The sequence below is a fragment of the Clinocottus analis genome, unplaced genomic scaffold (genome assembly GCF_023055335.1).
Source record: "Clinocottus analis isolate CAN_PGR_092001 unplaced genomic scaffold, fCliAna1.0.p SCAF_2, whole genome shotgun sequence".
NCBI lineage: Eukaryota > Metazoa > Chordata > Actinopteri > Perciformes > Cottidae > Clinocottus > Clinocottus analis.
This window is the reverse complement of record NW_027175931.1, coordinates 4,354,914-4,381,020: the sequence shown is the minus strand read 5'-3', so window position 1 is coordinate 4,381,020 and position 26,107 is coordinate 4,354,914. Positions and strand designations below refer to the sequence as shown.

At 41.7% G+C, this 26,107-nt stretch overlaps 5 protein-coding genes and 1 long non-coding RNA gene across 7 annotated transcripts in view; all 6 read left to right on the top strand.

Annotated features, from left to right (window-relative positions):
- Positions 1-1,528: 1,528 nt before the first annotated feature.
- On the top strand, positions 1,529-2,757 carry LOC137791104 (NKAP-like protein). 2 transcript variants are annotated; one of them, XM_068585818.1, is made up of 3 exons: positions 1,529-1,617; positions 2,167-2,330; positions 2,572-2,757. In XM_068585818.1, exons 1-3 carry the CDS (start codon positions 1,596-1,598, stop codon positions 2,716-2,718), a joined length of 333 nt encoding a protein of 110 aa, XP_068441919.1. In that variant the 5' UTR covers positions 1,529-1,595; the 3' UTR covers positions 2,719-2,757. The 2 variants fall into 2 exon arrangements, with proteins under 2 accessions (XP_068441919.1, XP_068441918.1); XM_068585817.1 differs by having other exon boundaries at positions 2,569-2,757.
- A 297-nt stretch (positions 2,758-3,054) lies between these two features.
- LOC137791142 (cylicin-2-like) lies at positions 3,055-10,204 on the top strand. The gene is made up of 24 exons (XM_068585865.1): positions 3,055-3,072; positions 3,273-3,362; positions 4,654-4,744; positions 4,862-4,914; positions 4,998-5,102; positions 5,393-5,479; positions 5,573-5,698; positions 5,935-6,015; positions 6,315-6,363; positions 6,447-6,449; positions 6,722-6,849; positions 7,140-7,217; positions 7,315-7,416; positions 7,503-7,604; positions 7,690-7,779; positions 7,865-7,948; positions 8,032-8,097; positions 8,221-8,286; positions 8,409-8,462; positions 8,683-8,787; positions 8,913-9,005; positions 9,102-9,188; positions 9,270-9,314; positions 9,443-10,204. The coding sequence occupies exons 1-24, from the start codon at positions 3,055-3,057 to the stop codon at positions 10,202-10,204; spliced, it is 2,565 nt and encodes an 854-aa protein (XP_068441966.1).
- Positions 10,205-11,937: 1,733 nt separating this feature from the next.
- On the top strand, positions 11,938-14,352 carry LOC137790906 (uncharacterized). The gene is made up of 4 exons (XM_068585491.1): positions 11,938-12,019; positions 12,214-12,305; positions 12,571-12,876; positions 14,194-14,352. The coding sequence occupies exons 1-4, from the start codon at positions 11,998-12,000 to the stop codon at positions 14,197-14,199; spliced, it is 426 nt and encodes a 141-aa protein (XP_068441592.1). The 5' UTR covers positions 11,938-11,997; the 3' UTR covers positions 14,200-14,352.
- A 1,479-nt stretch (positions 14,353-15,831) lies between these two features.
- On the top strand, positions 15,832-18,336 carry LOC137790953 (uncharacterized). Its single transcript, XR_011077970.1, has 5 exons — positions 15,832-15,889; positions 16,180-16,208; positions 16,415-16,483; positions 17,344-17,439; positions 18,187-18,336. It is a non-coding gene; the product is annotated as an uncharacterized lncRNA (long non-coding RNA).
- A 1,943-nt stretch (positions 18,337-20,279) lies between these two features.
- Positions 20,280-21,946, top strand: LOC137791131 (uncharacterized G-patch domain protein DDB_G0278987-like). The gene is made up of 4 exons (XM_068585847.1): positions 20,280-20,324; positions 20,510-20,622; positions 20,781-20,930; positions 21,615-21,946. Exons 1-4 carry the CDS (start codon positions 20,303-20,305, stop codon positions 21,618-21,620), a joined length of 291 nt encoding a protein of 96 aa, XP_068441948.1. The 5' UTR covers positions 20,280-20,302; the 3' UTR covers positions 21,621-21,946.
- Positions 21,947-25,395: 3,449 nt separating this feature from the next.
- The window catches only part of igsf11 (immunoglobulin superfamily member 11), a 94,840-nt gene continuing 94,128 nt past the window's right edge, over positions 25,396-26,107 (top strand). Inside the window, exon 1 of the mRNA XM_068585757.1 lies at positions 25,396-26,023. Within this exon, the coding sequence (XP_068441858.1) occupies positions 25,963-26,023 (61 nt within the window). The 5' untranslated portion in view covers positions 25,396-25,962. The remainder of the gene's footprint in view (positions 26,024-26,107) is intronic.

The window sequence follows — 26,107 nt, the reverse complement described above, 5'->3', positions numbered from 1 at the left end:
CGTCCTCTGCTGTTTGCTTATGACTTCTTGTGTTTTATAAATTACAAGTTTTTATCTGACAAAAATAACTTTAAAATCAAGTAGATTAAACACAACATATTTCAGTATTGCTAAAAGGCTGAAGTATTGATAAGCCCCAACATTACAGGTGCTGTTTATTAGTATACTTTTTTATGTTTTGGTGTAATTTATTAGCATGCTGCAGTAAGCATGTCATCTGAAACACTGAACTGAGTCAGCATGCAGAGTCGAGGCAAAGAGGAGTGGAGAATATTGAAGTTGATGACAACTTTGCTCATTAATCTGACTCGTTAATCTCTGTTATGAAAAGCCTTTACTTTGTCAGTGAACCTGTTCAAGAAGCACGAACATGGAAACAAAAGTGAAACCTAATGCAGTTGGCTCTATCTCTCATCCGTCATCACTATGTTGAGATGAGCACAGCAAGAAAGCTTTTTATTTTACAAACAGAGGACAGGAGGAAAGCAATCTGATGTCGGCGTTCTTCATTCTTTAGGAAAGTTATGTATTCTACTGACATTTTAGATCAGTTTCTAGTGAGATATACTTGACTTTATATCGTGGCCTTGCTGTTGCAAACACTCCTGCTCTAGAAACAATATTTAGTTATATCAAAAGTATAAATAACTTATAATTCTGCTCTGAATTTATTTGCTTTTCATATTCTCTCTCTCTATATGTTTTTAAAAGCAATTATTTAGACATGAAAATTAACCGAGGAATTGATGAGAGAAGCTCCATGTTGGAAAACATCCCAAAAGGTGCCGATCCTGCCACGAGGCCTCCGTAGTGCTCCGACACGCTCGTAAACTGAGCGTCGTGTTGTGGCTTGTAACCTGCAGCTTCACCACAAACACGACATATCACGCACTGTTCCTTTAAACATGGGAACTGCAGCCTAAAACATTGATTTCTACTACTGTCTACTACGCATTCAAAGTACTACGTGAATAGCGTGACTATGGAGCATCGTGAACTTTCATTGACTCACTTTATAAACTTTAGGTAAACCGACCACAAGGCCATTAAGTCGGCCACAGCATCACTGAGTGTACGGATCACAGGAAAAGTATTTTTTTGTCAATAGCCTTGTCGAGGAAACAACTTATTGTTACTTATGAGGATTAATAAATCACTCAGTGCCTTTTGTGCACCTTTGGAGAGCAACCACAGAAGTAGCATCAGACGTGCAGAACGATGTTGAGAACACAGAAGCAGGACCTGGGCGTAACACTTGGTTGCCTTCAAAATAAAACCGGCTGCACAGAAACAGCCTGTGGAATAAGACCGTCCACTCTGTCAGCTGTTATGTCACATTAAACACAGCAATGGCGTCTGAGGCGACACATAAGACACGGCCTGTACGGCGCTCATATTTGTTAAAGTCAAACGTTGTATTTCAAAGTGGGTTTTATTTTGAAACTTGTGATGGGCGGTCTCTTGGATTTTGTACACTTTGCGAGTGTCCACACCCATAAAACACTCAAGTGTCAAGTACACACTTGCCATACGTAAGTGCACAGGTGGGTGTGTGAGACGAGAAGCGGGTCCCTGGACAGAGGACACGGGTCTAAATGGATTTCTCTCCGCTCAAAGGTGTGCTTTCTTTTTTTTATATGATTGTTTTTTTCTTAACAATCTACCGAATTTGTACTTTGCAAAGTGTGGATTTCATTTATTTGTGGCTCGTCTCTTTCTTTAATCAACAGATTACAATTTCATCAAGAAAGCTAATGATTCAATTGTAAAATAAACCTTTCCATGTGTGTGTTTCTATGACAGCTGTAGCTTATTTACACAAAACAGAGACCATGTCGTCTTTCCTTGTTACTGTTCAGGGTGTGGTGCTTTTCTGGATTGCTGTAACAGTTAGTCGATTGGTTTTATGACAGGAAAAAAAGAGCTACAAAGCAACCGACCTACAAGCACTATTTCATTCATTTAGCACCTTTATGAATGCTTTTTCTTCTCCTCCATGTTGTAATCTGGCTTTCCGTTTCAGGAAGTTCCACAGTAAGGAAGTGCAGGTTGCTACAACAGCTGATCCTCTGTACTGTTTGCAGATACTGGTGGCTCATCGGCTGAGCTTTCAGGATTCAGAGTCCTTGTTGTCTATCTGTAACCTGTTCCCTCTCTGTACTGCAGCTCCGGTTGGAGCGGGCGCTGCAGGAGTCCAGCAGCCGGCGGCGGCGGCGGCCCCGCCTGGCGGCTTGAAGCGCCTCGATGAGGAACCAGAGCCCGAGGACCCGGACAAGCTGGAGGGGAAGAAGTGCAAACCTGGACTCCCTGCCGGAGCCAAGGATGGGAAGGTGAGCAGGAGGTCAGGGGGTCACGAGGGCCGCTTTGAAAGCACATAACAATCATTTGAAGAACAGGTGCATGACTTTTTCCACCTGATATCTTCATTATTTGTAGTTATTGTCATCATTTAATGAGACCATACAAAGTGCATATGGACTTGCGCTTGACAAATGATGAATTGCATTAAAGTAACGATACAAAGGGCATAGTATATAATATCTGCTTTGTCTTTTGGTCTGTCACCAGCAGCTGTACTCATGCGACAGCTCTCTGTCCTCCTCGGACAGCGAGGACGAGGGCATCGGCAAGAAAGACAAGAAGAAGAAGAAGAAGCTGAAGAAGAAAACAAAGAAGAAGAAGAAGAAGAAAGTATGTGTCTCAAAAAGCTCATTCTGACCGCCGTTATCGAGTATTTTCTTGACAACTCTTCGTTGACGTCGGGACGGTGCTGCAGACAAAACCCTCCACCGGCCTCCTCGTGCCCAACAGGATGACCTCGTGTGTCTTAAGATCAGTTGACCTTATGGCTTCCTGAGGGTGTCGCCTTGATTCTCTGCTCCACCCGCGAGTCAGAAATCACACCTCTGACATCTGACTGACGGCGGCAGTGCCGCGTGTGGTCTGCAGCCAGCGACAGCCAGTCGAACTAGGAACTGATTGAATGTGTTTATAATGCAGATCAACTGTCAACCCTTTTTTTTTTTTTTTTTTTTTCGCCGCGGCCTTGCGGGAATGGGCGTGTGCGCTCCGGTTCGGCGATAACGCGGTCGCTCGCGCAGATTCCTTTTGTGCGTCGCCGAGTGCGAAGAGAGCCTCTCCCCTCTGCTGCCTCGCTCCGTAGTGACTCACATGTTCACTTTCCCATTCATCACTTCCACCGACAAAGGAAGGTACGGGTAAACCTGTTCAATTGACTTGAGCTACAACCTCCCTGCTTCTTTTCTTCACAGGATTCCAGCTCATCATCATCCTCTTCCTCCTCCTCTTCCTCCTCCTCTTCCTCCTCCTCCTCCAGCAGCTCATCAGACAGCGACAGCGAGGTACGTTGTGGTTCGTGCCGCTCAAGGATCACATGGTGTATAAAGTGATTTTGCTCATGCAGCTGTTGTCTTGCTCTAACATGTCACGCACACATAGCTGTCATACCATCTCCGAACCACACAGCCCCGCCCCACACTCACTCACTCCCATTTAGGACAAGGTACAAGTGTAACCGACATGTTTCCTATGAAAGGAGTTCAGGGGACTGTCGATATGAAGTTTTGTTTATGCAAATCCTTTCGCAAATCTTTCCTGCAGCCTTGCTGAATCAAGGCCTCGGCCACGAGCGCAAACAGTTTCCCATCAGCTCACAAGCGATTTATAGGCCTTTCTATATGTCACTGCCTCAGGTGAGGATGTTGTCAAAGCTAAGGATACAGTCTGTTAGGAGAATATTTTGGGTGGGCTGTTTTTTTTGGATTGACTGTATTCAGAAAGCCCAAAAAAAGAGCTTTATTATACGTTTTTTTGGGGCAAATCGACCTTCACCAGGCGTGATGTGTCAACAGTTTCAGCTCTAATCCCGAAAGTCATCCGCTTTAGTATTCACCTCGGAGCGTTCAGCTTCAAGTGACTGCAGTCGCACGATGTCGTGTTGCCTCGCCGGTTCACTGAGGGCGCGGCTGGAAAATCAGGCGATTCAGGAAAAGCCAGCAACTCGGGCTCTTGCGAGCTTTTGAACACGGGAGACGGCAAACGGCGTTTGCGTTTCCCACCAAACGGGTCCACCACCACCCATCTGTGTACCTCTGATCGGACTCACCCCTTGAAAAGCAACACACACAAAAAAAACATGTGTACATAGTAAAAAAAAAGCCCAAAAAGTAGGTGGAGGCATAACTGAGGAATGCAGCTCAGTTCTGGGCTGAAGGCGGAGGCTCCGGGGTCTGATTACAGGTAACTGACAGCAGAGGGACACACCCATTGACAAAGTTCTCATGCAGCCAGAATGTGTCATTACAATTGCACACATATTGTATCCTGATGCATGCAGTATGTGTGTGTAGTCTAGTGTGTAGTCACTTGTGCATATCAACACTCACTCATATAGTTAGTGCACAGTGGGTGTGGATGTTTGTTATCTAACTGTATTGAAGGCAGATCATTCTTAATGTGTAACTAGTTGGGGAAACCCAACCCTGATCCGGATGACTTTATCTTTATTTATATATATATTTGCAAGTGCAACACTCACTTTGCAAACAAGCTTCATGCACGAGAGGACGTGCAATAAAAGTGTTATTATGTCCAAACCTAAACTGTTTTGAAAGAACTCACATCTCCTTGCAGGATGACAAGAAGAAGAAGAAAAAGAAGAAGAAGAAGGAGAAGAACGACGAAGGAGAGAAAGAGTACGTCTGGGACAATGTCGTCATATTGAGTAAGTGCAACGCGACGTTTGTAGCAATTTGTGGCAATTTGTTTAAAGAAATGTCTCTCAGCTGACGACGCGAGTTACTGTTTCTGTTCATGTATTAAACTTCTCGGATGTCCTCAGGTCCTGAAGGCCAGACGGAAGCGCAGTGTGCAGAAGGTGTGAGGATAAACGAGGTGAGAGAGATTGATTACGCCTTCTTGCATTTTGCCGTTTGTAGTTGTCATCATGTCATGTTTGTCCCTGTCTGGTCCTTCAGGATTCCAACTCGTCAGATGGCGAGGATGACAAGAAGAAGGAGAAGAAGAAGAAGAAGAAGAAGGACAAGAAGAAGAAGAAGAAGAAAAAGAAGAAGAAGAAGAAGGTGCGGACACATTTATAATAATACATCATCGTATACAATAATAACTGTTTATTACTGCATTGACAGCTGACAGAGACAATAAGCAAATCTAAGCACACACAAAAGAAAGAAATATGTATTTCAAAAGTGAAGAGAAGTGGGGTTTTTATTGATGTGAGTTAGATAATCCAGAGCAGGTCAAACTTGAAGAGTTAGTAGAGTCTGCAGGTGATGAGAAATCAATGCAACATTAACATATTAATTACATTTTTCTTCATGTTATTGAATATATTGTACTTCCTCTGTTCCAGGATTCGTCCTCTTCCTCGTCTGACAGTTCATCCTCTGACAGTGAGGATGAAAAGAAGAAGAAAAAGAAGAAGAAGAAAAAGAAGAAGGTATACTTTGTTTCTGTTGGGTTTCATCTGTCACTTCCACCAAATGACCAAAACGGACTCTTTCACTTTTTTGTTTCATTCTTCTTTCCAAAGGACTCCAGCTCCTCTTCCTCAGAGAGCTCTTCCTCCTCCTCCTCCTCCTCCTCTGACAGCGAGGACGACAAGAAGAAAAAGAAGAAAAAGGACAAGAAGAAGAAGAAAAAGAAAGACAAGAAAAAGGTTGAGCAGTGCTAAAGTTTACAAGCCTCTCGCTTCATAATGTATAAAGTGCAGATATTGATTTAGATATGAAGGATTCTGCAGAAAGTATACAGTAATATACATCTATAATTACAATACATAATGTATAATGTGTGTTTTGGCAATTACATAATAGTTTATTACATGACTTCACACATTGTTGAATGATTGCCGACTGGATTCTTTATCTATGGATATTTTTCTCGTTGCCACAGGATTCTGGTTCCTCCTCTTCTGACAGCGATGAAGATGAGAAGAAGAAGGACAAGAAGAAGAAGAAGAAGGACAAGAAAAAGGTGCACATTGTGTTCTTGTTAAAAGCCTGAAGCCTCTAATGGTTCGGTATGTTTTCATGTCAGGTGTGAAGCTGCTCTTCTGGTTTTAACGTTTGACTTACTGTAGGAACGCTGAGTCAGGTCCCATTTGTCTTTTTTTGTGTGTGTTGGTTTTCTTAAAAGTGCACACACCCTCTGAGAAACATTAATGTGGATGCATGCACTGAGCACATCTGTGCACACAGTGCGCCATTTAGAGGAAGTACAGGCTGCAGCTTACGCAGTGAACCTGAGCTCGATTGTGTTTGTGATTTCCTCAGGATGAAGAGCAGAACGAGCTCTGCAGTGATCCGGCTCTCCCAGCCGCTGGTGAGTGTCCACAAACGGACGAATGGACGCTCCCGATCATTGCGTTCATGAGGTTGACCCTGTGTTGCTGGACCTTTCTGCAGATGGTGAGACTGATGGAGATAAAAAGAAAGAAGAATTTGCTGACAAGGTGAAATCCTCGCACATCCTGCACGCGTGCCAAATATGAATGACACACGCACACACACACACACATAAAAACATTGCTTTCTTTTGTCCCGGCAGGTCAAGAGAGACCTCAAAGCGAAGGAAGGCAAACTGTCCTCTGCAGCGGCTGGTATGTGTGCTGCGAAGAGGCTCTTGAACGCCACGCAGAGGGAGGTTTAACTTTGTGGTAACGGTGCGTCTGGTCCAGCAGGGGGAGCCAAACCATGCCCCGATGATATCGAGGACGGCCGCCTGAGCGATGATGAGGGCGAGGGAGGGGAGGAGGAGAACGAGAAGAAGAAGAAGAAGTTGAAGAAGAAGAAGAAGGAGGAGGAAAAGGTGATTGTACAAACAATATGAGACATGTTGATATAAGTATCACCATCGTGTACATTTACAGCCAAATGTACTCATGAGAAAGGATAATGTTTTGTTACAGGATTCTGGCGCATCCTCAGACAGTGAGGATGATGATGACAAAGACAAGAAGAAAAAGAAGAAGAAGAAGAAAGAAAAGGTCGAGCTGGAATGCTGTTTTTTTTTCTTCTTCAAATAAGATCACACACATAAATAGAGATGGTCTGTTTGTGGATATCAATGTGAATATTTGTATTTGATCTGCTCCGTAGGACTCTTCCTCTTCTTCATCGGATAGCTCTTCAGATAGTGGAGATGACAAAAAGAAAAAGAAGAAGAAGAAGAAGAAGGTGAAGAATAAGGATCGTATGATAATCACTTCTGTATATCACATTGTATTGTTTAATATTGTTAATACATTATCCTCTCCTCTTTCTGTCATTACAGGATTCTGGCTCCTCTTCCTCCTCTTCTTCCTCCTCTGATAGTGAAGAGGACAAGAAGAAGAAGAAGAAAAAGAAGAAGAAGACAAAGAAGAAGAAGGATAAGGTTTGTGTTTAAAACGTCTCTCAATTTTCTCTTGTTTGTGCTGTTATTATAGAGTTGTTATATCATCATCGGCTCTCTCTAAACAGGACTCCTCCTCCTCCTCATCTTCGTCATCTGATAGTGAAGAGGACAAGAAGAAGAAGAAGAAGAAGAAAAAGAAGAAGAAAACAAAGAAGAAGAAGGATAAGGTTTGTGTTGAATTAAAACATGTCTCGATATAATTTACGTTGTACTTATGTTGGAATTATATCATCATCGGCTCTCTCTTAACAGGACTCCTCTTCCTCATCTTCGTCATCTGAAAGTGAAGAGGACAAGAAGAAGAAGAAAAAGAAGAAGAAGACAAAGAAGAAGAAGGATAAGGTTTGTGTTGAATTAAAACACTTCTCTGATATTACTTGTTTGTACACGTGCTGTTATTATATCTTCCTCGGCTTTCTCTTAACAGGACTCCTCCTCATCTTCGTCATCTGATAGTGAAGAGGACAAGAAGAAGAAGAAGAAGAAAAAGACAAAGAAGAAGAAGGATAAGGTTTGTGTCTTCGCTACGTGTGCATTGCTTTTTTTTAGGCGTGTTATTTTAGGTTAATAAGCGTTAATCTGCTCTCTTTACAGGATTCCAGCTCTTCCTCTTCTGAAAGTGAAGATGAGAAGAAGAAGAAAAAGAAGAAGAAGAAGGAGGTAAAACACGTGGGAAAACTTAATGGATTAATATCACAATCCTGATGCTCATGAAGAGTCTAACGAATGAATCTCAGTGAACCAGGATGCACTTCTGTGACTGACTGATATCGTTTATTTTAGAAGTCCAGCTCTTCTGACGATGGCTCCTCTTCTTCCTCCTCTTCCTCTGATAGTGATGATGACAAGGTACGATGACACACACGCACACACACACACACACTCACTCACACACAAACAATTATTCACGTGTTTACAAGGTTAACAAACGGCAACCCATCATGAGTACGTGTCTATTTCTTTTACTTTAGAAGAAGAAGAAAAAGAAAGACAAGAAGAAGAAGAAGGACAAGAAGAAAAAGAAGGTGAGAAGCTGATTTTTTTTTTTACCCTTTGATGTATTTATAAATCTTCTGTATGTGCATGTGGAAGAATTGACTTTGACCTTGGTCGTGTCATGTAATGACCCAATCAAGTTGTTTCAGCTTGTTCCAACTCACAACAGAAAGATACATCACCACCATTGAATGAATACTGTGTGAATGAAATATTATGCGTATTATTAGCATCTCTCTCTCTGTCCAGGATTCTTGTTCTGAATCGTCCAGCGATTCTTCGAGTGATGACGATAAGAAGAAAAAGAAGAAGAAGAAGGATAAGAAGAAGAAGAAAAAGAAAGACAAGAAGAAGGTGAAACAATGGGACTTGTGTTTGTCCAACGCAGCCTCCTGCTAAATATACTTTGAAGTTTCCTATGTATATTAAGACGTTTTTAATAATACAGTAACACAATTACACTATTTACAACCGTCAAGGACTCAGATTCTTCCAGCAGTGACGATGACAAGAAGAAGAAGAAGAAGAAGAAGAAAGACAAGAAGAAGAAAAAGAAGAAGGACAAAAAGAAGGTAAACTATTGTCGAGAAAGAGGAAACTCATGCGTGCATATTTTTGGTTTGACAAAACGTAGTTGATGGATCGTTCCACGCTTCATGTTTGAGCAGGACTCGAGCTCCAGTTCTTCTGATAGTTGTAGTGGCAGTGACAAGGAGAATAAAAAGGACAAGAAGGACAAGAAGGACAAGGAAAAGGTGACATACTTGTGAAATGGGATTAACCATTGGATGATGGGAATGTGAAACTACTTAATTTTCCCCTGTTTTGTCCTTCAGAGTTCTGGCTCATCGGGAAGTGAAACTGACAAGAAGAAAAAGAGTGTAAGTTGTCTCTTAACATGAATGAGGTGAAAAATATTTCGCCCCCTACGTCAAGCCGATTCATCTCCTGCAACTCCATTTTCCGCGTCCACTTCTCTTCACGTTGTGGCTGTCGATGTCATTCGCAGGACAGCCCTGAGCGGCGGCAGAGCGGCGAGCCCAAAACAGAAGTTTCAGGCCCGTGCGACGGCGGCGTTTCAGCTCCCGGCGGCAGCTGCTCGAAGGCCGGCGGGGCTCCTGCTCCTGGTACTGTCGTCTCCTACGCGTCACTCCCCTCCAAACCCGTTGTGAAGCTGGACCCTCTGAGTACTTCGGCTGTCTCCAAGCCTGCAGCACCTGCTTACTCCATCCCTGCTTACTCCGGCCCTGTTCACTCTGCCCCTGGTCATTCTGCCCTCAGTAAATATGCCCCTAGTCAAGCTACCCCTGGTAACACCGCCCCTACTCACTCTGCCCCCGGTCAATCTGCCCTTAATAAATCTGCCCCTAGTTACACTGCCCCCGGTCACACTGCCTCTGGTCACACTGCCCCAAGTTACTCTGCCCCTGGTCACACTGCCCCAAGTTACTCTGCCCCTGGTTACACTGCCCCTAGTTACTCTGCCCCTGGTCACACTGCCCCAAGTTACTCTGCCCCTGGTTACACTGCCCCAAGTTACTCCACCCCTGGTCACACTGCCCCAAGTTACTCCTCTTCAAGTTACTCCGCCCCTGGTTACTCCGCCCCTGGCTCCACACAAAGTATCGGAGATAGGCCCGCCAGTCGCAGACCGCCCAGCCCGATGGAGTCCCTGATGGGGAACCCAAGAAGGTATGGAGAAGCAGGGACCCGCTCCACCTCCCATCTCACCTCGAGTGACCTATTGAAAGGCCCCAAGCCTTACCAATAACGAGACGCCAGAGATCAAAATAGATGTTAGACAATAAAAAAAGCACAGCTTATATGACAGTGGAGGATGTTGATTGTGACGATGAGATAAGCCACGATGCCCTGACTTCACGGCCGAGTATATGGCGAAGAAAAACAGAGGTTACTGTGTAAAGACGCATTGTTGTGGCATGACGGCAATGTTCACGTTGAGGAATCAAATGATACCATGAAAAAAATGATGATTGCAGCTTTTTATTATTCGAAAGCACATTTGTGGAATTCACAAGCACATGAAATAATGAAAATATAAATCCTCACTTTGCAGAATAAAACAATGTGATTATTTTGGTTTTGTTTCTTGTCTTCAGGCCGATGTTGCCTTCAGGTACTCCTGCATCTCAGGTTCTTTAGGTACAGAACGAGAGCTGTCCAGATTTAGACATTTATGTTCTGCCTTTTTGGGGCTTCTGAACGAATAAGGGAGAATAAAGCTTTGAAACGTGTTGTAATAAAACAGTTGGTAACACTTTGGATTAGTCTGGAATGACAGTGTAAATATTGAGTGCAAATTAGGAAACACTTTCGGTGTAAACAAGGGTTGCTTTATTCTACAGCCTACACATGATAATAGAGGAAATTTCTCCCATATTTTCACCCGTTTGTCTTGGTGGTCGAGTACAATCACTTTGCAATAACACCAGCTGCATGTAGAACATTTTAGAGGGATACTACATTGGACCCTTCTCCGAAGACGTAGCCATTAAGATAAGATAATCCTCTATTAGTCCCTCATTAGGTGAATCACAGGATAACAGCAGCATTGCTCACAAGTAAATAAAGATAAGAATCAAGTAATAGAATTAAACAGTAGAACGGTAAAAAAAAAAAAAAAAAAAAAAATTAACAGTGAGAAGAAAATTAAATATACAGATGGAATGAAAATGTGTATAAAAGTACTTGAACATACTTAAACGTAATGCACCAGGAGATGAATTAAAGTGATCACAATTATCCCAGCAATTAATAACAGAACTTGTTTGGACTTTTTTTTTTTTTTTTTTAAGTACATAATACAAGAACTAGTGGTGAACATACATATAGTTACTTCTGCACTGCGCTTGAGTGACTGCAATTTTGAGGCATTCTTATCTTTTGGAGTGATTTCCTTGTGTTCTACTCTACCACATTACAGAAAGAAATATCGTATTTTTTGACGTCAATTCATTTATATTTGTGTGTATTTTTATAGTATTTGCATGCGAGTGCAAACACTGCAAAACTGTGAATTGTACGCGAGGTCATTTCTTTAAAAAGGCTTATTTTAATAATAAAAACCTCTGCATAACGCTATTAAAGCATGATTGTTGTATTACTTCCTTACTTTAAACAAACACAACTGATCTCTGGTGTCGTTTGTGTTTCATGAAATGCTGCTATAGGTTTGTGTGTGTGTGTGTGTGTGTGCGTGTGTGTGTGTGTGTGTGTGTGTGTGTGTGTGTGTGTGTGTGTCTCATCCACATGTCGCAACAGTACTGTCCTATATAGTGCACACGATTCAACGAAAAAAAAAACCTCACTTCTCCGGTGAACGTCACGTGACACGCAGCAGGTGAAAGTCTGGGTCACGTGTTTCAGGTGCGGTCTATCCCAGTGTGTGTGTGTGTGTGTGTGTGTGTGTGTGTGTGTGTGTGTGTGTGTGTCGCGGAGAGAGAGAGAGAGAGAGAGAGAGAGAGAGCGAGAGCGAGAGAGAGCGAGAGAGAGAGAGAGAGTCTCATTTGTTTGTATAAGCGCGCAGCAGGAAGAGGTGTCTCGATGGATTTCGACCTGTCGACAGGTAGACTCCAATTCATGTTGACTGTTTTAGGAGGAATACTTCCAATGTTAGTCGAATGTTTGTCTCTGTTGACTTCCGTTTTAAAGCCCACAGACAAGCCCGGCTAAGTGTATTCGGTGTGTTGCTTCAGCCGACACACTTTGCTGTTGTCACTCTGACTCTGTTCACCGTGTGTCTGTGTTGCGTGTGTGCAGCGTTAGGTGATGGTGGGGCGGAAGGTGAGGTGAAGAAAGCAGAAGCTCAGAAGGATGAGATTAATTGGCCGTGGGGAAAGAACAAGGATAAGGTTTGTTTTGTGTTTTGTGTGTACTTACTAACACAGATGCTTACGCAGGCTATGTGATGAGCACGAGAGCTTCTCCAGGCACTGAGAACACATATTTTGCAACTACTTTGTTGTTGTTTACAGCATGTTGTTTGTCCCCCTTTCGCTGCCGGCTGTACCGCACAACACACATGAAATGCTTACTCTTGATAGATTAATTAGGATTACTCTAACGCAGCATGTGTACATCAACTGTGTTTTCAAAGTCATCTTTTGCCATTTTTAGGACGGCTGCAAGGGCGGGTCCGACAAAAAGGACAAAGATGGCAAACATGACAAGTCCGACAAAAAGGACAAAGATGGCAAACATGACAAGTCCGACAAAAAGGACAAAGATGGCAAACATGACAAAAAGCACAAAGATGGCAAGTCCGAAAAAAAGCACAAGTCAAAGGACCACGAACACGGAGAGCACAAGAAGAAGAACAAGAAGAACAAGAAGAAAAGGGAACCGGGCGCTGGAACTGAAGGACATAAATCAGGCTCCTCCTCCTCCTCCTCTTCCTCAGGCTCATCCTCCAGCAGTGATGAGGTAGGCCAAACTCTGCAGTAATTTTTTAAGATTTCTAGCTAATTACATTTGTAATGCAGACTTTAGGACGGACTGTATTACCTCCCAGTGTTCGGTTTGAAGAAGTCTTGCCACCATGAACTTTTGCGTAGGTTGTTTTTGACCTCGAGACCTTTCAATCTTTAAAAAGCAATAAAATGCTGCTCAGCAGGAAACCTCCCTGTCACGCCTCACGTCAAAGGTCGGCGTGCGTACAACAAGGTCTAGAACAAGGCTGGTGGAACAGGTCTTACCCTCAGTACTAGTTTTAATCGGCTGTGACACACCTCACCCTCCAGTGTGTGTGTGTGTGTGTCATTCATACCGTTAAGTGAAAACATTCCAGATGTATTTTTAGCATCTCAAGCCTCATAAAAAAACTTCTATCTGTCGTTGCAGCTTCATTCAGAGGTCATATGAACAATAGGTTTACCGACGCCCGATGAATAAAGCAAAAGAGTAAAGAGCCGAGCCCAGTGTGGGAGAGAAGCGATAGGGGTCGGATAGGGGTCATAAAAGAGCTGTAGTTGACTCATTGCCTCCTTTCACAATGCTTTTTAATAAATCCTGATTCCTCTCCGCGGTGACACTAGAATACAGCTGGTGGTGTAATTATTTGGTCTAACAGTACACATAATGATAGATGGGCTCCCATGGAATAAGATGTAACGTTGGGGAAAAGGGCCGTAACAATCTGGTGATTAAACTTTTACTTTGAACAAACGAAGGTTAAATTCATACAAATTGCCAGGAACCAATCGGCCCTTTCACCTCTATGTGGGGGTAGAATGCATGTTGTAAAGTCGGCCTTCTTGTAGCGTGGGAGGACCGCTGTGTGCCTGCAGGACTCCAACACAAGTTTATGGAACGCCGGGGCCGGTGTGGACGAGTTCCGGAGTGTCCTGGTTCCCTTTTTTTTTTTTTTTTAGAACGTCAAGAGTGCCGTTCCGGAATGTTGGGGTTTGGTTTCCGGAATGTCAGGTTTCGAAGACGACGTCGCGTTCTGTTTCGTCACAGCGGCATGAGAAAGTAGAGGATGCAAATACTGCAGTCGTTGCGGAAAGCCACACCTCGTGCCCGAACCACACGCAAGACGCAAGCACTTCCCCTCATAGCTGCCGCTGCCGCTGGACCCTTTGTGACCCCGGAGCGCTCAAGGATGGTCACGATCACGCCTAACTGTATACTTTAAAAGTATTGAAAGTATTTGTATCCGGTTCCCACATCGTCACGCCCTCATGTTCGCCCGTTCTGTAGTAACATCATTGTCCTTTGTTGTTGTTGTTGTTGTCGTTTCAGGATTGATGCTTCCTGGGGAGAGAGAGGACTGCTCCCTTGCTCTCTTAAACCACATGACTGTGTGCAGCAGCACCAACTCTCCTTCCTGTCTTTGCAGTGATGTGTAAATTAATCTGCCGATTTCTTGAAATAAATGTTGCGGCACTTTTTTTTCTTCCCCCCCCCATCAAGTCAATTGTGTTTATTTCAGCATAAGTACTTTAATAATCCCCAAGGGGAAATTTGTTGTCAAAGTAGCAGCCCCACACACTTTACAGACACCAAATGAAATGAACTAAACACAAAATAAAATAATACAATTGTATGTATATACACAATGAATACAAATAACTGCAGTAAATACAATGAGTGCAGTAAATTAAGGAAATTAAATTAAATGTAAACAGTGTGCAAAATGTGCAAAATATGTAACCTATATATAAAATGTAATAAATGTAAATATAGATGTGAAAGTGTAAAGATGAAATGCATGCTAACAACAGCATCATGTAGTGTTGTCATCTGACCTTTAAACATCTTCTGATGTGCAATTTCACTCCTTCCTGTGAGGAAACATTAAGGTAGTAAATGTTGAGAGAATACAGTTATATTCCTAAAGCTGCTCAGCCAGTTGATGACTGAGGATCTATTTGTTCACTGTGTTTCGTTGCAGTAGTGGAAGACATTTATTTTAAAAAAAAGTGAGTTTGACAAATTCAAGTAAACCTGTGGCGTTGTAAAGTGTTCACCTTGTCGGTGAATCTATTGCTTTTTGAGTTCTCCTGACGTGTAACTAGTATCTAATACTTCTGTTTGAGGTTCGGTGAGTTAAATGCAGCAGTTTTTCTCGTATAGATGCACAACCTGTTTCTCAGTGAACCTGCAGCAGCAACAACTGCTCATTATATGACCGGTTCTAGTTTTCATTGTTGAAAGGAGAGAGTACATCCTGTACCCGTTTTTTATGGAATCAAACCATAATTATAGCTTCAGCTATGTTTATTCACAGCCTTAGGCGGAGCCTGTTATCCACAGCAACAACAATAACACTGTATAATAATAATAATAATAATAATAATAACACAAGTACTGTAGTGATTTAGAACTGTTAACATCGTAACTTCCCAAAAAATACATTTTGCAAGTGTATTAGAATATTTTAAATGAAATCTTCTCACTTTTCACATCTTATGCAGAGGTGCATATGCGTTTACGTAATAATGATCGTTCTTCATAACGACTACTTTACTTTGGATACTTCAATTACATATTTCTAATATGTACTATTCCATATATCGCAGCGGCAACCCGTACAATTTTTTTATTTTTTTTTCAAAATGTGTTTATTTGATTAGATTTTTTTCTTTCAAGGAAGAACAAGTTACAAATACGGTAAACATAAGGAACAGGCTACCAGACAATAATGAATACAAATACAAATATTGATAAAAATCAAACAAATGATATAAAACGTACATTTTTACCTCCACTTGTTCACATCGCGTACAACAATCTATCCTGATCAGACTTTTCAGGTTTGTGACGTGCGTGTATTTGTGTCTTCAACCTGCCCTGAACCCAGAGGGGGGGCGTGTTTTGGGGGCGTGGTCACGTTGAACGCACGCTTCAGGTGAGTTTAATCCAGGTACTTAAGGTTGAGTCTCGGTGTGCGCAGTAGTTTGTGAAAGTGCACAAACAGGAGACACAATGATCGTCGGTAAGATCATTTTTATATTGACTTTATTGCGAAGGAACACTTTAAATGCTTGTCTTTGTTGACTTAAATGCCATTGTTGTATTGTTGTAATACTAGAAGAGCCACAAGCATTTTAAAGCACGGTTTCTGACAACTTTCTTTTTTTTAAGATAGCCAAATTTCAGCAAGTTGTAATGTATTCATATCCGGCATTTTTGATGTTTAAACAGCTTTCTTTTGTCACAGAATAATTCAGTTTTATTATCACTTTTATTCTAACCTGCTACACCTTTTCATTCTTACCTGAACAGAGGATAAGAAGAGGGAGGATGAGGAGGAGGTGAGAGCATGTGCCGTTCATAATTGTGTATGAATCTGGTGATTCTGTGACTTTATTGTCAGAAAAAAGTGCCATCAAAAAGTTGCTTCTCTATTATATCTTCTTATAATCGGCATCATTGTGATAACTGGACTCAAACACAATCCCAAAGACTAAATCAAGATCAACAAGGATTTATTCAACTGTCAACTTTTTGTTATTTCTAGGGAGGATGCAAGGAGGAAGACTCAGAAGACTCAAGCTCAGGCTCCGACTCAGACTCCAGCGATGACGAGGTAGGACCGATGCCACTGTTCATTACTACAGATCTGCTGCCATTTACATTGTTTAAATATAATATGGCCTTAATTAACTTAAGTGTCTTTCTATTCTTACTTATTCAAGTTAGTTAACTAACTTACTTACTAACTTCAGTAAGTAAGTTATGTCTTACAGAATAGAAGACATAACTTAAGTTTGACTTACTGTTCAGTAAGTCAAACTTACGATGACATAAGTTTGTCATCGTAATATATTTTTTTGTTAAAAAGACAAAACAGAAATGAAAACAAAGTATAAATACATGCATCTGATTTATTTCATCACTTCTCCTAAATAGTGAAATAGTAGTTTTGAATTGAAAGCAAGTACAACCTCAGTGACATGTCATCATATTTACAGTATTTCCTTTAAAGTAGCAACACCACAGTTTAAAAATACTTACAGAAGACAATTCCAAATCATCAGAAAAAAGTACTTGAAGTAACCCTGGGATTAGGATTATATAGATATAATCCCTCAGTGAAAGTATAAACCATAATGGTTTAGTTCAACGCGTGCTGGAGGTGATGTTAATCCAGGTACTTAAGGTTGAGTCTCTGTGGTTTGTGAAAGTGCACAAACAGGAAACACAATGAGCGGTCGAGGTGAAGGAGAATGAGGAGATGAGGCTGAGGTGAGAGCTCGGCGTGTGTGGTTCATACGTGTGGAATTAATCTGATGATTCTGTGACTTTATTGTCAGAAAAAGTCAAAAAGAAGCTTCTCTATTAAATCTCCTTAATCTGCTCAATTAGGATTACTGGACTCAAACACAATCTCAAAGCCTAAACCAGCATCATCAATGATTCACTGATCAGTTTTATTACCATTTCTAGGGAGGATGCAAGGGGAAGAAGTCTGGAGACAAGAAGAAGGGCGAGAACAAGAAGCACAAAAAGGGCCACAAAAAGAAGGACAAGTGCGACAAAAAGGTAAAAGAAAACCACAAAAAGAATCATTGAGGTTCACTCAAGTTACTGTACAATGATCTCAAGATGCAGAGGGATGCAGCTCAGCAGGTCAGACGTCTGTCAAAGCTCATTTCAGAGGTTGGGCCCCGGATAACATCGGGTCGGACGCCCAGTGCCAGTTTTAACTGGGTGTGACACGCCACGCCCTGCAGTGTGTGTGTTGTTTTCTTTTTGGAGTGTGTTACGGGTCATGCTGCCGCCACAACGACTCACACACTCATGATACTGCGGAACCAATTTGTCTCTAGATCTCTTTTTCTCTGTGTTTGAGCCGTCGTAGGAACCCCAAATGAATTCCAATACTTGTGTTTATTGTATGTATTTGTTCGGCAAAGTCTTGGGGAAAAAATGTATATCTGCAAAAAAAATCACTTTCAAAAGATATTTTGATTATAATTATAAACATCCAGCGTGATGTGAGTCAGATTCCCTAAAAATGCCTCCTGGACTTGTTCAAAGTGTCTGGTTCAGGGCCGTAACGACAACCCACACACTTGTAAGACACATTTTTGGGGAAGATTAGGACCTAAAGAACCGGCATGTCTGACAAACGTCACAATAAAACACAGCATTCGCCCGTGAGGAAGGACTTTCAGTCCAAAAACTGTGTCGTTCGGTTTTATTTTTCGCGCACGGTTTCCAAAAGGTTTTTTTTGATAAGTCGCGTCTCCTTTTTGAGTGACGCCGTTGTTCTCTTTGTCATTTCAGAAAGGACACTGAGGCCGGCCTGCCGCTCATCTCTCATGAACTCCTCCATGGACTTTCCTTCCGGTCCTTTTGTTGCCGGCAAAGAAACATGCTGGTCTTCTGTAAACAAACCTGCTGATTCATGGAAGTGAACGTTCTGTGCAAATAAAGAGCCGTTCCTTCACCACAAGAGAGCCGTGTTGTTTATTGTTAAGATCAATCGAGATTCACATTTTTGAAGAGTGTTGCTTGTCATCAGAATACATTTTTATGAATACATTTATCTTATTTAGTCACTTCTCCTAAATAGTTAAATAGTTGTTTTGGATTGAAACAAAACATCAGTGACATCATATTTAAATCCTTTAAAGTAGCAATACCACACTTTAAAAGTACAAGCATTAGTGAATGGAGAATGACCCTTTACAGTGTGATGTTGAATTGTGTTGTTATATTATGTGTAGAGTAATATGATATCATGCTTTAAAATACTTTTACTGAAGCGTTAATGTATCAGCAGCCTTTTAATGTAGCCGGTGGAGCTAAAGTAGTGGACATGCTGCGTAGGTTATCCTAAAAAAAATAATATATTTAATGAGCTAATGTGTTAATGTGTAAATATGTGTGTTATATAACTGTAGTGGAGTAAAATGTATAATATTTCCATCTGAAATGTAGTGCAATGGAAGTATGAAGCTGTAAAGAAAGTAAAGAACAAGCACATTAATAGTGTACTCTTAGTGTAGAAGTACAGTAGGTATATTATTATAATTTGGCAAAACTGCAATGTTACATTATCTTCTTGTAATTTCCTTTCAATAAAGTCCAAAAAAGAGAGAATCAGTAGATTTCTGCGGCCTGCAGCTCAATCATTGCATCGGTCAGTCAGTCGAGCCACAACAACCTTTTGGTGGCTTCAGTTTTCACCCTCGCAGGCTGAAACGTTGCTGTACTTCGGTCAATTTTCAAGTAACTGTACTTCACTTAAGTAAAAATAGTAGTGCATACTTTTTACTTTTACTCCGTTACATTTTGCAGCTGTTATCTGTAGTTTTACTCCACTACATTTCTACAATATGAGTCGTTATTCGTTACATTTTATGAACAGTAAACACACAAAAATGTGGATTGCATTGCTGTTTTGGAAGTTTAAAAAAGTAACTATTTACAAAAGTAACTAATTACAAAAGTAAATATCTAAACAATTAAGTAATTACAAAAGTAACTATTTACAAAAGTAATTAATTGCAAAAGTAACTAGTTACAAAAGTAACTATTTACAAAAGTAACTAATTGCAAAGGTAACTACTTGTGCAAGTTACTGATTACAAAAGTAACTAGTTACAAAAAGTAACTAGTTGCAAAAGTAACTATTAACAAAAGTAACTAATTGCAAAAATAACTAGTTACAAAAGTAACTATTAACAAAAGTAATTCATTGCAAAAGTAACTAGTTACAAAAGTAACTACTTACGAAAGTTACTAATTACATAAGTAACTCATTACAAAAGTAACTTATTAACAAGTAACTAGTTACCTTATAAAAGGCACTATCAGCGCTCAGTGAGAGTGGTCTTGAAAACAAAAGAGGCTTGACTTCCTAACGGACTCACACACGAGCTGTTTGGCTTTTCTTGGAGGTGTCATGGCGGACGACCTTCTGCTCCAGCAGGCCCAACAAAATGCCTGTCGCAGTCAGAGGTGGCAGGGACGCCGGATCTCGGTCTTTCCTGGCGGTCGCTGGTCGCTGAACCGCCACGATTTCGTCTGATTCTGCGTGGGATCCGGCCCCGTGTCACCCATGAAGAATAACGACGTGGAAATAGCCGAACTTCTCGTTGATACTCTCGTTTACTTGTGTAGAGGGCCTCAGTATTACATGGAGTTCCTCACAGTAACTTTAACAAAACATTTGAAGTAATGAAACGGGACGTCATCCATACAAAATATCTCAGCGTTAGCCTCAGTCACTGCACATTAAAGAAGCTCCAGAGGTAAATGAGGAGGGCGAGGTGGTTGAGGGGCGTGGCTATAAGTCACATGGTTTAGTTGCGTTAATCCAGGTAACCCGTGTGTGTGTGTGTGTGTGTGTGTATCTGTGGTTACTTGTCTCGGAACGTGCAGAACAATAGTCACAATGTCTTGGCCTTGGTCTTCAGGTAGGCTCAAATCTACTTTGACTGTATTTCGGGGGGCAGGAGGTGTTGTAGTTGTAGCTGTGTGAGGAGGTCGCGAGTGTCACATTCTCAGTGACAGTAGCTCAGATTCTTACATCACATTCATTCTATACTGATACTTCAGTATAGAAGTAACACTACGACTGTTTACCATCTGTTTCTTTTAGATGATAAAGAAGACGTGAAGAAGAAGGAAGCTCAGAAAGATGAGTTTCAATGGCCCTGGGAAAAAGATGACGATAAGGATAAGAAGAAGGTTGAGGAGAAAGGTAAAAAAAAGGTAGGAGAATCTTCACATTCTATCAACAATGCCAATACAGTTCATTAGTTTTGTGTGAATAAAACAAAGAACAAAGCCAACGAGTTGCTTCAACGTTAAAAGCTTCGGCTAAACCGACACAATCGGTGATTTATTCACACTCATTCTCCATTTATCAGAAACACGGCAAGTCTGGCAAAGACGGCAAGTCGGATACGAAACACAAGCCTGACAAGAATCAGGGAGAAAAAGAGGGAGGAAAATCAGGCAACTCCTCCTCGTCCTCGTCTTCATCCTCGTCCTCGTCGTCATCCTCCAGCAGTGATGAGGTCGGCCCAGTGCTGCAGTTTGATGTGACTTGAAGCTTTCCCCTGTGAACTGTGGGCCTTCATTGTGTTGGAATTTTGTACATCTTGTGAAAGTGTTCCCACGTTCCACTTTTCTTTGTCTGAGGAACTTTTAATTGCAGCGGACGCTGAAATGCAGCTCAACAGGTAACATACCTGTCACGCCTCACGTCAAAGATTGGCAACTCAATGATCGGCTCATCCACGACATGTTTTCCTGGCAGCGCCGGTTCTAATCCGACGTGACACACCGCACCCTCCTGAGTGTGTGTGTGTGTGTGTGGCTCACACTGTTGTCAAGTGAACATCTTCTAGATCTGCAGATGTATTTTTAGTCTGTTATCTTCACCTTTACGCCAAAATGCCATTCACACTGTTGCAGCTTTATTCAGAGGAGACAGAACAACACGCTGGTGACGTTTGGGAATGACACGCGTGTGACGAAAGAGTAAAGAACCAAGCCCAGGGTGGGAGACAAGGGAGGCGGGTCAGATTAGGGAGTCATAAAAGAGCCGTTGTTGACTCATGGCCTCCATGGAAGTGAACTGGTAAAGCTGTCGTGGTCTGACTGGACTCTGTAACGTTCTCGCTCATGCCGGAGCCACAACAAGAGATTTATGATGTATCTTTACTGCAGTAACAGCATTGTCCTTTTTGTCATTTCAGAACTGATGCATCCTGGGACAGCGGTGCTGGTCTCTCATGATCTTCTGTGTCGAGTGTGGGTCCAACTTTTCTTTGTGTCTTTTTTTATTTGTGTGACAGAAATGTCAACGTGCTGACACCAAAATGCTCTTCTTTTTGTTTGTTTTTTCAAGTTCTTCCGTCAAGTGAAGTGTGTCATCTTCACCACTAGATGGCGCTGTTGTCTCTCTTTTTGAGGCTAATCGTAGTTTCAAAGTCAAAGGAGTTTTATTTTTAAGATTAAAAAAAAAAAACATAAAGGCAAAGTTTTGTTATAATTATTTGAATTGATTTGAAGACATTTTGAATAGAAATACCTTTTGTCCAGAAAAATAAATCAGTGAACTGCGTTTGATGAAGTCATTGTTTGAAATAGCTCTTTTGGACTGAAGCTTTGGCTGCAGAGTGAAGCCTTTAAAGAAGCAACACCACAGCAATGTTATAGGTCAACATTTACATTTTTGCTGACAAAAAAGAGCAAAAAGTAAAATTAGGCTCCTAAAGAATGTGTTATTAAAGTATGTGCTAATATACTTTATTGCTATTGCTGATTTTAAAGGTTGTAAGTGTTGATGCATTTTTATTCTATAAAAAGAAGAACAATGACAATATGTCCCTCTGAAGTGTAATAGGAAAATATATGTAAAGAACAATACTTCAAAATTGTACTCAAGTGCTTTAGTTTATATATATAAAAAAAGTTATATTCCATCAGTGGACGCACCGTGCCGGTTCAGAACATATTTCTGAAGAAAAGTATGCCTCTCAGCAACGATTTCACAAAGGAATCAATAATAAATCAAGCGTGCATCATTCTGAGGCTGCTGAGGAAACTCAGTTTAGCCCATTCATCGTGTTTAAACCTTCATCTCCCTTCAGGAATACTGAAGGGAGACATGAGTGGATGATTAACCTCAACATTTACTCACATGCATGAGGTTTCTGTTGCACTAAAAGTGTGTGTCCGTGGTTTTGGAGGTTGATGTCAACCCAACTAAAGAGAAATAAAGATAGACCAACTAAAGTATCTTATCATGCTGATGCAGGAGGACAAATAAAGGAAACTAAGGTATGCGCCTAAACAATGAATTCATCACAAAGTCTCAAGTAAACACTTCAAACTAAAAGCTACAAATGAACTAACTTAAAACACTGAAGACACTAAACTCACAGACACAGGAGTTGTCGGTACTCAAGCTAGAAACACGAAGGCCGAACTCTGGCACGGCCGACATGACGGCTGATTGACGGATAATTAATCTAACCTGTTTGTATATTTGATTTTTTAACTATATAATGTTTCAAGTGGCAGTGTTTGCAACTGGTATTTGCTTCAACCCCGAGTGTATTAGTAATGTGAGTCGGCTATATTTGGGTTTTAGGATTATTAGTCAGACATAACATGACATTACATCATTTGTTTGATGGGATTTTCTTTTTTTTGTGCTGTTTTCTGACCTTTTATAAACTAATTGATTAATCGGGACACTTAATCAATACCTAAAAAGCAACATGAACATTCAATATAACCTCTTAAACCCTCTGAGGTTTGAGATCATTTTCTCGATTTTAATTCCCGTTTTAAAGTCCCTTGCGTATGATACATAACCATGTGGTTTTCATCTAAAAATACAGAACAGTCTCAGCTCTCTATGTCATGAGGCACCATAGTCCTAAGGCACAAGTGTAAAGTGATAATGAGGCCCTAAAGCTGAAAAATTGACACTTGATTTTGGAAATTCTTCCCATCTCTTGTGAAAATACCTTTACTCATGTGGTCGGACTGTTCTGGTGCTAGAAATTGGTTTCTCAAAAGGTCTTAGGTCCACAAAAGCGGTGAGATATATGAATAAAATGGTAGACACATGTAAATAAATGTAAATAAGTTCATTATAAGGTGGTGGGGATATGCTGGAGTGGCGATCTGGCGGAGACGGACTGGAGGCTGCTGCAGCGATGCTGTATGTTGCATGTCTGTAAAATACATTATTAAAAGGCTAGATTAAACAAAGCGCTTTTAAAAAGTCAAGATATTGTGTCACCAAAAATGAAAAACAATGGCAACACATTCTGTGCATCAGTGCATTTCTTTTCGTGGCAATAACCTAAACCTCATACAGGTAGTTGATGTTATTATTTTCCTTCAATAAACAGAATGAAATCTGTCTTTGATTTAGAAATGACGAAAGATTTCACTCTTGTGCTGCCTGCAGCCAATCTGCTTTCAGAAGCTCTTCTGATAAATATTGACACACATAACTCTGAAGCTTTTAAGAACCGACCCCCGGTGCCTTGGACGCTGTTTTCCTTCCAACTTGCCCGAATGCAATATCGCCAAAGTTGTATGACCTTTTTCTCAGGAGCTTCAAGGCTCAGACTCACAGAGAAAGTGCGGGAAAAATGAAGAGCGACAGGGATGCGAAGGCCTCGGGGCGTCCTTAAGATCATCCAACTTGTACCTTAATTGTCTGCAGGGACGGATACACGTCTGTGAATTCCTGCCAACGGCTTCGGGGTCGGGAAGAAAGAATGGAGGGATTGATGTCGGGCACAAAGTGCGTGTGATCAGAGCGATGAGAGGACTGAACGCGTGGCTATTTGATGCGTTCCCTCCTCTGCCGCTCCTCTGAAACACTCGGTCGCTTCTCTCGCCGACAACAGTCAGACTTTTGACACGAAATCCCATGAAATAATTTGATTTGTTAGATAAAACAAAACAAAGAGATGCCACTTCTGCAGTTCATCTTCAGTGTGTGTTGTGTGACGCACTTGGACTCACCTGCGCACAGCATTGATATTTACATGACAGATTATGAAAAGGACTCAGCATGTGTAGGGCGACAATCAAGTGTGTTTTTATTCCCCACACAGCAGAACTATGCAGCCTTGTGTCTATAACTATTTATACATTATTGATTCTCTATAATTTACCATATAAGGGTAAAAGTTCCACGTATCTGTGTGAACAAAGTCACTTTAAATAATTGTCTTCCATCGGCCGTTCTGGCCTCGCGCCGCAGGAGGGCACGAGCCCCCTCCCCTCCCCCCCCCCCCCCTCCCCTTCCCGCCTCTCGCTCTCCTTCCTCTCGGCCATGGCGTCAGCGGTCGCCCAGCAACAGCTCGAGCTCATCTTAATCATCCGCCGTTGAGCGCAGGCACGGCGCCTGGAACCGGAACCCAGGTAGATTTAGACTACAAAATAAAAGCACAGTTCGTTCAGGTGTTTCTCGCCTTCTCGCTTACTGTATAGCCCTATTTACTGAGGCTAATCCTGGCTGACTATAATAGATCCCTCTGGTTTTCAGTGGAGTTAATTGGATTGTTTTCACATTCAACTCGAGGAGACACATTTGCTGAGTTCCTTTTTTTAAATTATTTTTTTGACAACTTTAATGAATAATTTCACAAATTGAACATTCTCTTTTTTTCCCCCTCAACACGTTTGTTTAAATTGTTCTTTTTTATTGTTGAAAAATTACTTTTTTTGGGGGGGGAAGCGAAGTGGTTCAACCTGGCTGACGCTATAAGTTCAGGCGCACGGCGCATGCGCACTGTGCTCGGCGCAGTAACAGCAACAACAAAAAAAAAAAAAAAAGCCGTGGTGGAGGCGCGCGAGTTCACAGTCACGCCGTTGCTGCCAATGATCCGATTTGTCCTCTTACCACCTCATGACAAACATACTCGTTTTTTTTTGTTTTTTTATTTTGAAAAAAAAAAAAATCAACAGGAAGTCGCACTGTATCTCCAATGCCGTGCAATTCGCTCCCAGGTCTGCTCAGCCGCAGCGGAACAGACGAGAAACCATGGAGCGCAACAAGACGCGTTGGAGAGCCTCACCAAGCGGACGGGACGAGCGACACTTCCTCATCTGTTTCTAAGTCACTTTCAGGGACAGTCGGAATATTTTAGTTCGCCAGCAGGTGGACGTTGAGTTTCTTCTAAAAGCGTGCGCAAATTGACTGGAGCGGTGTATGAAAGAAAAAAAAATAGTCTTGGAGTGACCAGCAGATACCAAAGAACGGGAGGAAAGGAGGAGTAAAAAAAAAAAGAAAAAAGCGCCTGAAGGACCGAGGAGTACCCGCCGGGTAGAAATGCTCTGTGGGTAGTTTATTTTTTATTTTTACTCATCCTGAACATTTCACGTTGTCTTCGGGACATGCCGCTGGTGCGCGCTGCGTAAAAAAACAACAACCCCGGACTGCTTTCATGTCTCACGCCATCGGGGGGAACAGTTACTTATCTTCAAGGGAACTGTGAGCGGAGCTGAGATTTCATCCAGAAGGAGGCACTGGGTTCAAACTGGGAACCAGTCGCTGGACAGTTACGAACCATGGTGAAGTTTCACAACTCGGACCTATGGATAGCCTGGATGGTCATCTTCTGCATGGAGGGTGAGTTGTGTGACACTTTCCAAAAACTTTGTGCTCTGCTGTCTTCAATTTACAAGCACTTCCATAACGGTAATCAGAAAGTAT